Source organism: Ictidomys tridecemlineatus, chromosome 3 (genome assembly GCF_052094955.1).
Source record: "Ictidomys tridecemlineatus isolate mIctTri1 chromosome 3, mIctTri1.hap1, whole genome shotgun sequence".
Taxonomy (NCBI): domain Eukaryota; kingdom Metazoa; phylum Chordata; class Mammalia; order Rodentia; family Sciuridae; genus Ictidomys; species Ictidomys tridecemlineatus.
Window position 1 is genome coordinate 113859900 of NC_135479.1, and position 18161 is coordinate 113878060.

Sequence of the window (18161 nt, forward strand, 5' to 3'; positions counted from 1 at the left end):
CACCCCTCCATGGTCAGGCAAGACCTCCATGTTGCCAGATTAAATGGCAGTTTCTCTGGTTTTATACTCCTTTGCCTCTCAGCATCTTTCAACACAGTGGACTACCTTCAGTCTTCTTAAATTTCTCATTTCCTTTCTGCAGTAATATACTTTCCTCTCCATCTGTGTTCTATTTCAATGTCAAATATTTCCAAAGTCTCTCTTGTTTAAACTACATGTGAATATAATTAACTATATACTCAATGTCTTCATTTCTATGACTTCTAAAACCAAAATTGACAGAGCCAAAACCAAACTGCTGCTTATAAATCTACATCCCAGAGATGTTCTTCTCCGTTTTTCCCCATCTTTGTAAACTATCCATTCAACACTAGAGCTCAAAACCCAATAACCCAAAATCAGCAAGTGACAGAACTTGGGTTTGAAAGAGGGTCTTTCAGTGCTATATATACTACCCTTTCAACTTCATCATCTGTTTATATATATTACATGTCTCTTTATTGTTGTTAACCAAGAAGAGGCATTGATATGGTGATTAATAGAATATGTATTTTAGCATTTTTAACTGAGCTCCCTCCTGAAGAGATATTATTAAGGTCACTGAATTCATTAGTCTCCTCTGCATAAAATTCTGTAGTTCTTGGTTTGCCAGTGTGGCCTTCAAGTCTTCTGGTATATTTCTACTGTTTGTAGACTGAAGTTTTTGCTAAGGTGATATTTGCCTTTTAAAGAACAAACTAAATAAGATGGCAAGGACAAACTGACTACTGATTAAGATACAATTTCTAAAGTCAGTCTTTTCCTGAATGCCCTATGGAATCCTTTCAGGAAGAGAAAAATGTTGATGGGTTTTCCTTTATTTTTAATATTTGGTTTTTTAAATATGGACACAGTTTGAGGGGGTGAATACATTTACGAATGTATGAAATAAAACTTTCGTAGTCTGAGTGGTGTGTTCTCAGTTATCATGAAAGAGAGGATAATTATTGGTAATGATTTATGAATAATAGACATTCTGTAGAATTTAGTTGGGAAAGCAATTTGCCCTATAGTTGAATATATTTAATAGAAATATATTTTAATTTTTATTTCCCTTATGTGACTATTTGGCTAAGTTCTTTCTGAAGTCATCACCAGACCTCAGTATTTACTCACATATAAAGCTTTCTTGGTGAAAACTTGTATTATGAGGTGTTTCAAAACCTATAGGCAGAGTAAATCTTTCCAGAGCATAGTAATATTTAATAATGAATTATTGCCCATCATCTCTAACAAGTGTATTTTAGGGGACTTACTTTACCTTTTGCCTAGAATACAGTGTTTTATATTGATGTAACTTCTTGAGAGAGGGTCTCAAAACATTTTACAGTATAACCATTGAATCCTCACACTGAGCTATGAAGTACCTCTCACTGATTTCCAATTAGAAATTGGAAAGTTCCAGACATAGCATGGTTAGACAAGCCTTCCTTCAAAAAAATGCATAATACAGTTTAAATTGAGTTTTATGAATACTTATTACAAATAATGTATTTTCTACCTATGGGAATCTGTGAGGATCATTTTTAGTATGATTTTTTAAAAAACAGTATGACATTAAGCCATATTTGTCATCTGGACCAAGAACTCAAAATGTCAATTACTTTTAGTAGGCTGCTATAGATATGAGTTTGAACTTGTTTTAATCATATTGATACATATATACACATATATACATATACATCTATGCACATATACACATATATGTATAAAGAAGATTATTCATGTGCATATATATACAAATGCACATGCATAATCATATGTATACATATATACACATGTATGTGTGTGTGTGTGCATAAATATATACCCATATATACTTTTTGTTCAGCAATGAGGATTAGACCCAGGGATGATTGACTCCAAAGCCACATCTCTAGATCTTTATATTTTTTATCTTGAGACAAAATATCACTAAGTTACCAAGGCAGCAATCCTCCTGCCTTAGCTTCCCAATTATCTGGAATTACTGGTGTGCATCGCCATGCCTGGCTTAGTCCCAGATTTTTTTTTAAAGAGGTTACTATACTATCATTAATTTGTACTAAATTACCATCAGTAGACATAGAACTGTACTGATGCAATATCGCAGGAAACCAACAAGAATGAAATGAGTCCACATACAATTCTTCAGATGGATACTTCTGATTTCCCTCCTGAAACTCTGATATATATTGGAAAATGTATTGTAGGTTCTGGTACTTTAAGTAGAATCTACTTCAGGCACCAGCACAAGACTAAATAGAAATGTGTAAAGAAGGCTGAGTATGAGGAAATAAAGAGCTATGGGAACTGTGTTGAACTGGAGAGGGAATTCTGGTACTAAAGAGGACCCTTACTGCTTACTTCCTACTAAGTGTTTCCCAAAAGGAGCAAGCACTCTGTCAATGTGTCTGGATTCTCTGACTCAACTAACCAAGTGCTTTGTGAACACCCACCCTGTGCCAGACACTGTTCTCAGCCTAGAGACACAATGATCAACAAGTCAGACATTCCCTTTGTGGAATGTAAAATTCATACAGAAGAGATAGAAAATGGAAGAGCTATCAAATAAATATGTTCTGTCACAACACATATTGATAATACAGGTTGTCTCTTTCTAATTCAAAAATTCAAATTCCCAAATGCTCCAAAATATGAAACTTTCTGAGCCCTGACACGATGGCACAGTGGAAAATTCCACACCTGACCCCATGTGGTGGGATGCAATCAAAGCGCAGGTGCACTACAAATATTGCGTAAAATTACCTTCAGACCACACATATAAAGTGGCTAGGAAACAAATGATTTTCATGTTGAAACTTGTGTCTCATCTGCAAGATATTTCATTATATATAAGTATATATTCTACAAGTTGAAAAAGTTAAAAATGGAAGACATTTTGGTCCCACACATTTCAGATAAGGGGTATTCAGCCTGTTTGTAATGAAAAGAAGATCCAAGAAGCAAGAGCAGTGAGAACTAAAACTCTAAGGTAGGGCTGAGCTTAGTGGGTTCAGGAAATTGGTCAGAAGCCAGTCTGGGCTAGAAGTGGTGAATAAGGAGATAAATAAGCAACGAAATCAGAATGGTAGGCAGGGAGTGGGAGGAGGCACATCATACAAGGCCATTAAGCCAGGGCAAAAGTAAGCAAGAATTAAGACTTTATTCTAAATGGGATGAGAAGGCATTGGGATAGTTCTGAATAAGCAGTAAGGTGCTATGATATTCATTTTTTTAAAAAAATGTCCATGTGACTTTAGCCATAAAAAATAAAGAAATTACGTTGCTTGCAGAAAAATGGATGGACCCTTGGGTTTGGGGCTTCTGGAAGGAGGTGAATGGGAATGACTACTTCCAAAATGTGGAGTTCTGTGGAAAAAGAGTTTTGGACAATGGGATGGGGTATATTTGGAAATCATGAGTTCTGTCTTCACTGGGTGAAGTTTGAGAGATCAAATAGATCTGAGAAATGGGCAGTTTCTGCCTGTATTCTAACTAGATAGAATAATCTAGATGTTTATAAAAGGCAAGGCTGGGATAGTAGTAGGTAGGCCATAAGCAAGAATGGGATCACCTCCATGCATCTGGAGGCATGGACAGAGAACTGAGGCTGGTGTCCTCTGCACCTAGCAACTAGAATATGACAGAGGGTCAGGAAAGGCTGAAATGTCCAGGAGAGTATGATGAAAACTGGAAAAGTATGATTTCCTGAAAGGCAATCTAAGAAAAGGTAGAAGGAAGAACTTGGCCAAAGATACCAAGTACTGCTGGAAATCAGGCAGTATGAGGTCCACTAGAGAAAGCTCTGGGATCCAGACAGGGTTATCTTCTCTCCAATTGGATCTTTTAAATTAGCAGATGGTAAAATTTTCTTTTTTATTATATAGTTCTATCCATTTTACCACAGGCATAGATTTACATAACCACTGTTGCAATCAGAATTATTCTAGTACATTTTCATCAATCCCAGAAAACTCCCTGTGCTATTTGTGGCTTGCTCTCTGTTCCCTACCCCTAACCTTTGGCAACCACAGATCTGTTCTCCATCACTGGCTCTTTGGGTTTTTTTTCAGTAATGTCAGATAAATGGAGTCACACGGTATAGAACCTTTCATCCAGCATAAGGCCTTTGATAGTTAGATAAGTTGCTGCTCACCAAAGAGTTCTATTTGGGGGTGCATAGTAGGCTATTATATGGATATACCATAGCTAGGTTATTATGCACCCCTTCAAGGACATTGAAGGTTTTTTTCAGTTTTGTTTTGTTTTTTTTTTTTTTTGGTAATTTATGAAGAAAACTGCTGTAAGTATTTTTATACAGTTTCTTGCATAAACATACCCCAGGACTAGAATTGCAAAGTAGTAAGAGTATATTCAGGTTTATATGAAAGTGCAAAATTATTTTTTGGAATAACTGTAATATAGGTTATTAGCTTTTTAATTTATTTTTTAAAATAGAAGACTTTTCATTTTTTAAGAAAAGGTAAACCAGGCCCTGTGGTGTATACCTGTAAACCTAGCATCTCAGGAAGCTAAGGAAGAGGATCCTAAGTTCAAATCTGACCTCTGCAACTTAGTGAAATTGAAAATTAAAAAAGGCTGAGAATATAGCTCAGTAGTTAAGTGCCCTGGGTTCAATTTCTAGTTTGAAAAAAAAAAAGAAAGGAAGGAAGGGAGAGAGGGAGGGAAGGAGGGAAAGAAAATGTAAGCATTTTATGAAAATTTTCTCAATTTTTAAAACATCTTAGGGGTCAAATTCTTTCTCTCTGCAGGCCACTAGTTTTCAAACATTGACATAACCCAATCCCTATGTTAATAATTGGTAAAAGTTGAGAATGAGAGGTTAAAAATAATTTGTTATTATTGCAGGGCCTTAAAGTGCCAGGTTTTTGTTTGTTTATTTGTTTTTTTTTTTTTTTGGTACCAGGGATTGAACTCAGGGGCACTGGGCCACTAAGTCACATCCCCAGCCCTATTTTGTATTTTATTTAGAGACAGGGTCCGTCTCACTGAGTTGCTTATCACCTCACCCTTGCTGAGGCTGGCTTTGAACTTGAGATCCTCCTACCTCAGCCTCATGGACTGGACTGACTGCTAGGATTACAGGTGTGCAAACTTCTTGCATACCCTGCAAATGCCAGGTCTTTTGACTTTAAATATTGTGTTCTTTCTACTTTCATACTGCCTCCCTTAGAACTATTAATACCTTACAGTGAAATAGGTTGCCCCGCTACTCAAATCATTTTCTGTTAACACATATTGATACCAACCTTTACCAGTGATGAGTCCTGCTTCCCCATGTGTTTGAAGTTTGAACAATAGAGAAGCACGCTGAGTAAGCATATAAAGCAGGGTTTATTTTAAAAGGGGTAACATAGACTTCTCCCAGGAGGGAGAAGGGGGCCATAGCTGGTATCTTGGTATCCCAAGAAGCGAGGTGTTCTGCCCTTTTTGTGTGTCCTAAGCTTGCTTTGTTCTCCTGCCCCCTACCCCTTTCTCCTTCCTGTGTAGGCGACTAAGCCCAGGAATACTGGGTGGGATGGCCGAAAGGTGGGAAAGGTGGGCTGAAGGGGGAAGGGCAGGATGGAGTAGCCAAAGACACAGTAACAATCTTATAGCTCCCTGTAGGGAGGGGAAATCCTGCTACAGGTTACCTTGGCAACAGTTTGGAGCAGGGGCAGGTTCTTGATAAGATCTCTCAGTGGACAGTCTTCAACTTCCCAGACTCACTCAAATTGGCCTCCTTGATCTGACCTGATTTACCTATCTACACTGACTGCCTGTCTAATTCTGGCTTCAATATGACATAGGAAAACCCTTCTGAAATGGAAGACTCTCCTTCTTATTAACTCTGTTTTCTTAATCCTTCCTGAACCTCATATCTCTCATCTGCAAACAAAAGTTTTAATGTTATATTTAAGTCTTAATTTGCATTGAATAACTATCCAAATAAATATAATAAATCATTTAAATTTAACAGTATCATTCAAAAAAGAAAATTTAAAACAAGTATTTATCTAAACTCTAACTACATGAAAGCAATCTGGGAAAGGTAACATTATATATTAGTAAAACTGTCCTGGGAGACCTGACTTCTACTACCAGCAATGCTCTAATTGTTCTTAGCAATCAACATTTCCTTTTTTCAATCTTTTTATTTATATATGACAATGGAATGCATTACAATTCATATTTCACATATAGAGCACAAATTTTTCATATCTCTGGTTGTATACAAAGTATGTTCACACCAATTCATGTGTCTTCATACGTGTATTTGGATAATGGTGTCCATCACATTCCACCATCATTTCTAACCCCATGCCCCCTCCCTGCCCCACTCACCCCTCTGCCCTATCTATAGTTCCTCTATTCCTCCCATGCTCCCCCTCCCTACTCTACTGTGAATCAGCCTCCTTATATCAGAGAAAACATTTGGCTTTTGGGTTTTGGGGACTGGCTAACTTCACTTAGCTTTATATTCTCTAACTCCATCCATTTACCTGAAAATGCTATGATTTTTGTTCTCCTTTATTGCTGAGTAATATTTCATTGTGTATATATGCCACATTTTTTTTATCCATTCATCTATTGAAGTGCATCTAGGTTGGTTCCACAGTTTAGCTATTGTAAATTGTGCTGCTATAAACATTAATATGGCTGTGTCTCTGTAATATGCTGTTTTTAAGTTCTTTGGATGTACACCAAGGAGTGGGATAGCTGGGTGAAATGATGGTTCCATTCCCAATTTTCCAAGGAATCCCCATACTACTTTCCATATTGTCTGCACCAATTTGCAGTCCCACCAGCAGTATAAGAGTGTGTCTTTTCCCCCACATTCTCACCAACATTTACTGTTGTTCGTATTCATAATGGCTGCCATTCTGAGTGGAGTGAGACTTGATGAACTATCAGATATCAAATATGATTTTTAAATACTTTAAAATAATGTAAGAATGACAATAGAAGTCATAAGTAAAAAGGAAGAAAAAAAATCCCAATTCTGTTTCATAGAGATGTGTATACCTACCTTTACTACCAGACCCATAAGTTAAAATATAGATCCCAAATGTATATTTTAAAATATTTGAAAAAATCAGTTTCCTTTACAATTTTAATCTTTCTTTTGGCTGTCCGATTTTCTTCGGACAAAACAACTAGTTTAGTTGTTTCTAAACCCCAAAGGGTTCTTGCTTTCAACAATAATTGATTAGCATAACCCATCTTGAGTTTATCCAATCATTCAAAACCCATTTTGAACATCTGTTATGAGCTGGGTAATGATGGCACACTGGATTGAACACAATGACAGGGATGTGCACCGGATGCTTTGGGAGCGTGCAGGGCTACTGTCTGCCCAGCTGATCTCTGAAATTCTAGCCAATATCTAGGCAGTTGATGATTTGTGCTTTTGAGAAGTATCACAATCCTATACTCTTGTCCTGTTCCTTTCCCCCTATCTTCTTCCAAAGGATTCATCAGTTAAGATGGGAAGGGAATGAATCAGTATAGACACTCAGTAGAAAAGCTGTGTCCACACAACACAGATGAAGGAACATGGACTCTAATGGTTCAAAACAGCAGTCAGACTATCTAAACTCCATATTGGTAACATGGGTTCAAAATCTTTTCTTATTTCTCATCTCCTCACTTAGAAATTCAGGCTCTAATACCTGCATGCTCAGGACAGTTGACATCCACACGATGAAGCCAGTGCTCACTAGTATGTCCCCAATTAGGAGCCTCTATCAGGATTGGCAAATTGGTTTTCAAAGTAATAGTATGTTAACATTACAAATGAGTCATATACATCAAAGCTGACTAATAGACCCACTTGACACTACTTACATGTGATCAGCTAATTCACTGGTGTTACTTACATACTTTTGTCCCAAGGCTATTTTTAACAGTAGTTTCATGTACTTGTAGACCCTAAAAAAGGACAGATAATAACATACAATTAGCTGAGAAAGAAATGTCAGCTGGAAAACAACTTATTTGCTTTCTGGTTGTTGATTCAATACGTGTACTTTTGTATCTTGAAGATAATGAGAATTCCCTAAGTTACCTTACGTATGTGTTTAATAATCACTGATGGGCTTATCTTCATCTTTCTGCATCATCTGGTCAACTTAACATTATTTATAGCTTTATTAGTATTTCAATATGGTATAGATATTTACAATGCTGAATAGCTCTCAGACATTTACTTTTAAATGTACAGAGTGTTGATAAATTTCCAATAAAGTTTGTCATCCTCTCAACAGAGAAAGTGTGCTCATTGTTGACATATATTCAGGTTTCTCTTTTGTTATGTTAATGACCATCTTTTGCTTGTTTTGGAAAGGAATTGAATTGGAAATTGTCAATAGCTGTGAAAAGAACAATGGTGGCTGTTCCCATCACTGTGAACATGCAATTGGTGGGCCCCTTTGTTCCTGTAACCATGGACACCAGCTTGATTCGGATGAGAAAACGTGCATAGGTAATGTTTGGTCAATGCCATCTTCATTCAAAAGTTGCCCTGGATTCATTTAATTCTTTCATCTTGATGCTCATTGCTATAAAGAGAGACACATCTCTCAAACTTCAAGGAGAACTAGATTGGATAGTGTCTCTGGCTACAAAATAAATGTGAAAAAAAGATCACTTGGCAGAAGATATCATTACAATTAGATATTGCCTTGAAATTAAGGAGATTAAAAGCATTTTAACAAAATATATGGGCTTAATAATTTAATTCAGGAAAATATCCCAAGGTCTACCTAACCATCTCATGTGATTCACATTCCAACAACAGATGCTATCATGTGCCCCATGCCTCAAACAGAAACTAAATCAAATGTACTGGTTTTCAAGTTAGTAAAGATTTGAATGAATATTCAACTTTAAAACAGCAGGTTACTATGTTACAAAAGAAAACTTTGGAAGATAATCATTTTTAACATCCCAATCCAAACCTATTCTTAATGGCTAAGCTCTCCTGACATATTATTAGAATTTATATCATTTGAGACAATGATAAGAATATATTCCACCCTGTCCTTTCATCATAATGAAATGTTTAATCAAGACCTTTTTTTTTTTTGGAGGGGAAGTCAGGGGGGAGAGAAGGAATATCTTTTGTAAAGATAGAGCATCAAATCACATTAGTATGGGTTTTGGTTCTGAGAACACTTTCAAGCCCCTAAACAGTGATTTGCCATCACTTATCAAGATACTGTATCTGTTTCTCTTCTTTTTTGATGCTCTTTTTAAAATTATAATGTAAATGATAAAAAAAATCTTTGGTCCACTTCATGCTATTCACTAGGGTGAGAGACAATCTGAAGTATAAATAAACAAGTAAAATTCTATGATTTAAGAACTGCAGGTTTTATTTTTTAAAAAAATCTAGGTTGGTTGATGGGAGAGGATGAATCTCAAGATATTTTGCAGTAATCTGGTTTCATAAATTATTTAAGAAAAACACTGACATTATTTATATTTCTTGATCCAACCTTGCCTTTTACATTGCTGTCTGAGTCTGTAGTAGTTAACTTATGGAAATCAACTGTTTTCCTTGTCTCTTTTTGTATAATGAAAAAAAAATTGTTTTTTTTCTACTACGCAATGTTCATATTTATGGAAAATTAATGACTAAATGACTTCCTTCCTTTCCTCCTTCTTTCCTTACTTCCTCTTTCCTTCCTTCTTCCTTTCTTCCTCCCTTCCATCTGTATTCCTCATTTGAGTACTAGATAAGGGAAACTGAAATTTTACTAAATCTTGTCTTTGCAAATTATAATTGATGTCTTTCTTTATTCTTTGAAAAGTACAATTCAGTAAAGTTCTTATTTATAGTTAGAAAAAAATAGCATCTGCCAGGGTCAAAATGCAGAAAATTGCATATTTATGAGATTTCAGCAGTCAACATGACAGTGTTACATTCTTTATGGTATTTCAAATTTATTTCATTTTCCAATGATAAAAAATACTTATTTCTAAAGACAAATATTCACTTAGTGTAAAAGGCAGTGATTCATTTGGAGTGCATATATACATACTTTGCTTATTTGCCTGGGAACAGATTAAAGTCATGGATGCTTTGTAAAAACATTTATGCATGAAGGAAATGAAAGAATTTTTAGCTTACTTTAGTATCAAGTATTTTTTTAAAATTGTGAATGTACAAAGAAATGTGAAAATAATTCAGCCAATATGCAAATGGTCAACCAGTCTTGCCAGAATAGGAAAACTTATCAGTGCTACACTCTAGATAGAGTTGTAACACAATTTGAAAGACTACTATTTATAACATGCAAGCATCTAACCAGCAACAAACTTAATAAATTTAACAATTATCCAGTTATTAGAAAATATGTTTTTAATTCTAACTTACTGAGCTTTAACAAGTAACTGTAAATTAGATAAAGAAGATGATGCTTTTCAGAAGTCAGAGCTGAAATGTTTAATTATTTTGCCTGGCTACAATTGGTGCTCTACTTTTAATTAGGGCTAAATTTTTATGTATAGGTAACTGGTGCAGTATGTGTCCATAGTGAGACAATATTGATAACATTGTCCAATTTAGATAAAATATGACCATCATAAGGGAGGAAAATTAAAAGGAAAAAATGAGTCAGTGAAGATATCAGCAAATGTGATCTGAAAAGAAATCAAGAAATTTAGAAAACAAGGGATGTAAAGCTGAAATACCAGGGCAGTCTAAGAAAGGTTTGTGGTAGAGGAAGAATGGGGTTGCAGATGAATTTAGAATTGAAAATGGTATATATAAAAGAATCTAGAAATAGATCCTGAGGAATGATAATGGAAGAAGAATCCAAAATGAATCATAAAATAACAATCAGAACAAAGGGCTTATTTTCCAATTATAAGAGGCAATTCAGCATCTTGCTATTTGAGACCTGTATGTTTGGAGGCTCTGGTGGTAGTTAAGAAGTCTTCTTTAAAAATCTGGAAATTGAAAAATATATTAATTAATTAATTAAAGGGTAATATTTTAGATGAAATAAAACAATTATATTTTTGGAATTTTTTTTATCCTCCAAGTTCATGCTATTTTGTCTAAAAGGCAGAAGTTTTAATAAATGAAATCCAGTAAATTATACTGTTCTGTTGTGTGCACATACAAATATGTAACAATGAATCCCACTGTTATGTACAATTACAATGCACCAATAAACACTCATCTGAAGTGAAAGTGCTTATCATATTTTACAGGAGAAAGCGTGTTTTGTCTCCAAATGACCTTCATTTAGATATTTTATGTTGACCCCTCACCTTGATTGACTGATTGCATTTTCTTTCCTTTCTGTCTCTTGTCTTCATTTCCTTGCGTTGTTTGGTACCTTTTCCCAGGTTAATTGAGACACTGACCCTTTTTTATCTGTGGCTGCTCATGTAGTTATGGAGCAATGGGATTTTGTAAACTCAGCAATGACAGACCACCCAACTTAACAGAGAGAGCTGAATTGAACCAAGGGCTTAAAGCCAAACACCTTGACCACACAATTCCCAGGAGCCCAGCTTAAGGAAAGCAGAAGCAGGTGTTTGTTGCTCCTCTTTGGTCATTATATTAAAAAGGAGCACTTCAAAGGCAAAAGAGATTACTCTTTGGCTGAGGGGTTCAGTTTGACATCTTCTGGTATGTTTCTGTTTTTCCCAGGGCAATTATGTTTTAGGAAGAAACATTCAGGATTCCAGAATTCTAGAATAATATTACTGCAGGAGACTTAAAGATCATCATTTAGAAAACTGCGCATTGGGCTGGGCATGACAAGGCAACAATGTCACAGCTGTAACAAAAAAAAAAAAAACCCAGACCTCACTCATCCTAGTCAAGCATCACCTAAATGTTCAAACAAATGTTCTAAACTATTCTATGTCTTAAAACACAATATGTTAAATAAACATTCTGTCCTCTCTCAGGAGTATATTACCACTTCTCTTCCCAGTTGTGTGAGAAAGGAACTTTTGCTGGAGAGCACTTTGAGATCTGAAGTTCTAGAAGAATAAGCACATTATGGAGTTTAAGATAGTCTCCTTTCTGTAGCTGTCAAATGCTACTAAATGGAATTCTTTGTCTCATCTTTTTCAAGCTGTTTTTTGTTTCTTCAGGTTTATTCATTCAAATTGCTGTTTGAATTAGAAAAAATAGCAGAGATTTCTTCTCTTGTTCTTATAAATGCATTTCGAGATTATTTACATTGTTTTAAAATAAATAACAGGCATAGAAGAAGCATGCTAGAAACCTAAGCCAGAAGTAGGTCTTATTATCTTTGTGTTCTTCAGTGTTTGTACTGTATGACCTGAGAAAGAGAAAACAGTAGAAACACTGTTTTAATTTGGAAATGAGGCTTCTCAGAGCTTCCTTAGGTTGGCTAAACTCCTATCTCTGCAATAACAGGAGTGTCCTTTTCCCTGCAGATCTCGATGAGTGTGAGAACGGAGAGGCCTGCTGTGCCCAGCTCTGCACCAACTATTTAGGAGGCTATGAATGCCATTGTCAGGAAGGCTTTCAGATCAGTCTGGACGGTTGTGGATGTGATGGTAAATTTCTGAGATCTAACATGCAATAATGGTTGTGATGAGGCCATCAGTGAAGGACGGCTCTACCTCTACTCTAAGGTAGAGCGCTGAGACACTAAAAAGAGATTGGATTTCTATGTGGTTCTACCATTAAACTGTGGTGTTGGCTTAGGCAGCTCCAACTTCTGTGAACCTCAGTTTCTCATCTTTAAAATGAAGGCAGTATTAGGATTAGTGAAGTAAATTTTAAAAAGTAATAAATGAAAGTACAATGGTTGGAATACAGAAATCACTCAGCTAAAAGTAGCTATTATTATCATCATATTCATTAGTGCATGATACCCTTCACTCCATCTCACACACATACATATATGCATGCATATACACACATAAGCAATTAAGAGATTCTGGAAGGTTACAGCCCAGTGCCGTAGGAATCATCCACAGCAAACTTGACTGAAAGTCATTTTAACCAATGACAAGAGCAATAGCAAAGCAATTATCAGTTCATAATAATTCTGTACCAGAATCCCTTGTATATATCTGATATAATATATAGCTAAAGATTGTTTTAAGATAAATCATCTTACAATTTTCTAACTTAATTTCCAAGTGATTTCTAGCTTATATTTTCTTGTCTGTTTTTTTTTTTATATAGGGGCGTTTGACTATAGTGAGTAGAATCAGTTAACTTTATTCCATTAAAATTAGGTCACATAAGTCATAGCTTGCTTGATTTTCTTTAAAAACTTACCTTTGATGTATAATCTTTAAGTTTTCATTTTTAATCACTATTACTCCAAACTATATTTTTCTTGAAATCAAAGCAAAGATCAGAATGTTGATCTTTACTCAAATAACAGGTCAAATACATGGCTTCAGTGTCTCAGAGAAAATAATGTTTCTTTTCTTAAAGAAACAATTACCTGAATTCTGTTGAGATTTTTTTCCATATAGATAGCAAGCCCCCCCACCCATGCAGCCTTGCAGTATAGATAACAGCAAAAACCACACAACTCTGAAGTCTAAATATACTACACATACTAGAGTATATTACCATTTACCACATTGTAGCCAATTAACAGAGCCAACAAAAAATTTTGAATTTTATGTACCATCTGCTCTTCAGCAGAGTGAGCCAAGAAATGATTGTATGGCATGAATGTACATACTTGCGTACACATATCCAAATGGAAAATCTATCTGTAATCTCAGGCAAAGCCTAGAAATACAGCTTCATTGGTGAATTTTTAGTATCTTGTACACATTGACCAAAGTCTGGACTCAGATTGGTCATAAACCACTAAGTCATATGAGGTCAGAGACTAGAGTTCCTTCATCTCTAAAATTCTCCACAATCCTTGTGCAGATGTATGCACGGACTTAAGTGTTCTATCCGATATTTGAATTCAAGAGTGAACGAACATCCTCCAAAATGGTGCAGAGCCTAAAACTATGGAATTTAAGTTTTATGTTCTTTCTCTAACTCTCATAATCAAGGTCTCAGAAACACCTTACTTATATAGATAAGCTATATGGTAAGCTTGGAAATAAGCAAAGAAAAAAAGAATTGGCAGGGTACACTGGAGAAAGAATCGGGGGGCTGTGCCTGCTTTCTACATGGCAGTGTGCTGTTATTGGCTAACGAAGGCCACAAAAACAACACAAAAAGCAGATGTTGTTTACATCCTCCTAGATGTGGATGAGTGTCTGGATGTCAGCATAGTCTGTGACCAACTATGTATCAATTCTGTGGGAACCTACGATTGCACCTGTGCTGAAGGCTACAGAATTGGAAGTGACAGGAAAACTTGCATCTGTAAGTCACTAAAGAATTTTCTTGTGTCTTTTCTAAACTGTCTCTACCCTCGGCCTCACCTTGCTTTCAAGAGCAATAAAAACCACACATTCCTCAACTCAACGTGTCTTCATAATCTGAGATCTCCCTCCCTCCCTCCTTCTTCCCTACCCCTTCTTTCCTTCCTGCTTTCTGTTTGTGTTTCTTTCCCCCTTCCTTCCTTCCTTCCTCCCTCCCTCCCTTCTCCCTCCCTCCCTTTCTCCTCCCTCCCTCTCTTCCATCTCTACCTCCTTCTTCCTCTCTACCTCTCCCTCTTGCTCTCTTCCTCTCCCTGTCCCTCTCTCTCTCTCTCTCTCTTCCCCTTTTGTTCTCTCTCCCTCACTTTCAACTCCCAGTAGCTTCCCCTTCCTTTACAATAGACTTTTGAACAAGCCATCTCAAAGTGGTGGCCTGTTGGTGACCTCCCCTGGGCTGCTTGGTTCAAACCCTCACTGCTCTGTCCACACTTGATTAGTTGTTTCCCTTTCCAATCCACATGTGAAATTCAGCATTTCCTCTATGGTCTTAGCTTTAGATGATGACGAGCTGGAGGGTGAAGAAGAGGAATTAGAAATTGTGAGGTTTCCAGGACTTCAACTCCAGAGCCCACCTCAGCTGGGTCATTATGTTGCTACTGCCCCGGCTGCCTCTAATGAAGATGAAGAAGATGAGGGAGAAGAGGAAGAGGATTTCCAGGAACTAACTGCTTTGCATAAAGTTGGTGAGTAAAATAATTGACCTCATTACACTGGCCTCTCCTTATTTTTAGGTAGCTCACATATATTCTGTTGAAGCTGTGTCATTATCAATATTTAATGCCATCAAATGTTTTTTAACATGAAGGTTGCAAAAAAGGTTGGAGCAAGATCACTTCTTTACAGCTTCTATCAAATTTACCACCTTTTGCCTTTCTTCCTCCTGCACAATAAAGGCGCACTGTATAGGTATTTGCAAAAATCAGGGCACAGGGTGAAGAGGTGCCCTTGCTATGTTATACAGAGAAAAAGAACTGGAAAAATCTTTAAATTTGCATAAAAGGGGGAAAGGACCAGGATTTCAAATTTTCTAATTATTAAAATTTTAATAGAATTCATTTTATATAATTAAAATCTACCTTGAAGAGCCTTAAATATAGTTCCTTTCTAGATTTTAAAATAGAGAACCAGTTGTTTAATATACCCAAGTAGATCAAGAAAATATCTCCAAAATGTGAGCAGTTTTTCTCCCATATCCAAGCAACAGAGCTCAAGCATTAAATCATTTCTGATCAAAATAAATTAACACAACCTCTATCAAAACTAACTGTGCACAGCCAGTCAAAAACTGTTTTTTTCCCTTTCTTTGTTAAACAGAGCTACTCATTTTGCTCTACTTCTGTTTGTTATTTTTTAACAATACAAAAGCTTGATGACTGCTATATAAGGCATTCAGTAGAAGAGCAGAAATATTTTATGTTATGGAAAAATCATCATAATAATATCATTAAAGGCTTCTGAATGAAAAGAGGAATATTTTAATGTTTGTTAACGAAACTTCCTTCTTTGGCTACTCAAATCAGAATGGAAGTAATTCAGGGCAAAAGGCAGTCAGAATTTGATTAACCTGAGTAAGTTTTGTAAAGAAGGGAAACAGACACATCTCTTGCTGTGTCCCCCTCCTCCATCTATTTTCCAATATATGGACTGTGCCAGGAAATCCAAAAGACAGCTGCTAAGAGGATAAGGAGCAAGGCACAGCTCTCAGCCGTACAGTGATGATAAGGGAGCAAAAGTTGTAGCTCAGGGTCTGCCAAAGTAGAGAGGCCTTGTTGGAAATGGCAACTTTTTAAATCATTTTATCTGAAAGACCTCACCCTAAAAAAAAAAAAAGAAAAAAAAAAAGAACTTAAAAGGAATGGACCTTAAAGGAATGAAAGTCTATCCATACTTATTCAAATTGAAGTAATCTCCCTCAAGTACAGAATGGAGAAATAAATTCATTTGGTATATTTTTGGAATGGAATATACACATAATGTAAATGAATCTTATGAACATTATATTAATGAAAGAAGCTTCATACCAAAGAGCACATACTGCATAATCCCATTATATAACGTTCAGAAATAAGAGAAGATAATCTCTGGTGTTAGAAATCAGTATTGTGCTTAATTTATGAGGTTAATGACACACTCATCAAATCACCTTTGAGATTTTAGGTAGCTAGTAATATCCATTATCTTGACCTGAGTGACATGCATATAAGTTGTTTACATCATTAAAAATTTTTTTTGAAGTATACACTTGGGATCTGTCTACTTTTTGCATATGTACTAATTTTTGATAAGAAATTATTTCTAAAAATGCCATGCACATAAACCCTGGAAAGAAAACTACTAAACTACCTAGGATATTTGTTATTATTGTATTCTGGAATTAAGAGTGATTTCTTTTTTTATTTTTTCTAAAGACTCTAGATATTCTCTAGGGAACGTATTCTAATATAATTGTGGGGAAAAAAATGAAATGAGTTCTATTTTAAAGCTATCTCTTTGTTGCGGTCTTTTCCTGGGACCCTTTAGAATGTATGCTGTCAAGAATCCTTGGGGCTGGCAATGTGGCTCAAGCAGTAGCGCGCTCACCTGGCATGCTTAAGGCCCGGGTTCGATCCTCAGCACCACATACAAAGATGTTGTGTCTGCCCAAAACTTAAAAAAAATAAATAAATATTAAAAATTCTCTCTCTCTCTCTTTAAAAAAAAAAAAAAAGAAGCCTGGTTTTCTTTCAGTAAAGAAGGATTTCCTTTCCATTTTGTATTGTAGACTGGAACCAACTAAGATAGTATCATGTTGCAGTCATTTAGGTCACACCTTGGGACAGCCTTGCATCCTGAGCCCTGAGGACTGCATGAACAGAGACATGCCTGGAAGGAAGGACCCAGGGCTCCTGCTCTTCTTTGCAATGAAATTAAGTAGTAGCCTGAGAAATTGTACCGACCACTAGCTACTGGGGACAAGTTCTCTCTTTTTTTGGTACCAGGGATTTAATCCAGGGGTGCTTAATCAGGCCTTTTATATATTTTACTTAGAGACAGAGTCTCACCGAGTTGCTCAGAGCCTCACTAAGTTGCTGGGGCTGGCTTTGAACTCTCCATCCTCCTCCCTCAGCCTCCTGAGCTGCTGGGATTACAGGCAGGCACCACTGAGCCCAGCTTTTTTTTTTTTTATCTTTAAGTCGTGCTCCCTAAAATGTTGAGATAAAATAAAGAATTGATGTGGGTGAGAAACCAAGTCATTTGCTATGCATACAGAAGGCCTATGAATGCTGAGGGTTTAAACAGAACTTGTGAGCACAAGAGGAGATTTTGTGTTTCCTGGGAAAGCAAACGATTTGTCTCTTTTTTCTCCATAAAATGTAAAAGTTAATAAAGGATCCTAATATTTTAGACTTCTAAAATCCCTCCATTTAAATAAGTCGTCAGATTGTGGCAAACTATTCCTAATGAGGGGAGGTGGGAGGAAAGGAAAGGATTTGTGGTACAAAGTGCAAACTAAATGAAATTGCTTGACTTCTTGCTGCCTGTTTTTTGTTTCTGTGTTCTTTTTTCTTTTCCTTTTCTCTATTTTTATATATGCTAACAGAGCCATTTACATTGGTTTAATTGTGTTTTACAAGTTTCTTATGAGAAAATAACAAAGATTTGGGGTTGGTATCACTGGAAAATCTTTTTCTCTTCATATTTTAAATGAAGATATGCTTTCTGGAGTTAAAACTACCCTATGATAAAATAAAGTA

At 36.0% G+C, this 18161-nt stretch overlaps 1 protein-coding gene across 8 annotated transcripts in view; it reads left to right on the forward strand.

Annotated features, from left to right (window-relative positions):
* The window catches only part of LOC101973364 (EGF-like and EMI domain-containing protein 1), a 616632-nt gene that overhangs the window by 500297 nt on the left and 98174 nt on the right, over positions 1 to 18161 (forward strand). For all 8 annotated transcript variants that reach the window (XM_040270043.2, XM_040270041.2, XM_040270039.2 and 5 more), the window contains 4 exons: positions 8369 to 8506; positions 12451 to 12573; positions 14249 to 14371; positions 14919 to 15110. In XM_040270043.2, the coding sequence (XP_040125977.2) occupies positions 8369 to 8506; positions 12451 to 12573; positions 14249 to 14371; positions 14919 to 15110 (576 nt within the window). The remainder of the gene's footprint in view (positions 1 to 8368; positions 8507 to 12450; positions 12574 to 14248; positions 14372 to 14918; positions 15111 to 18161) is intronic.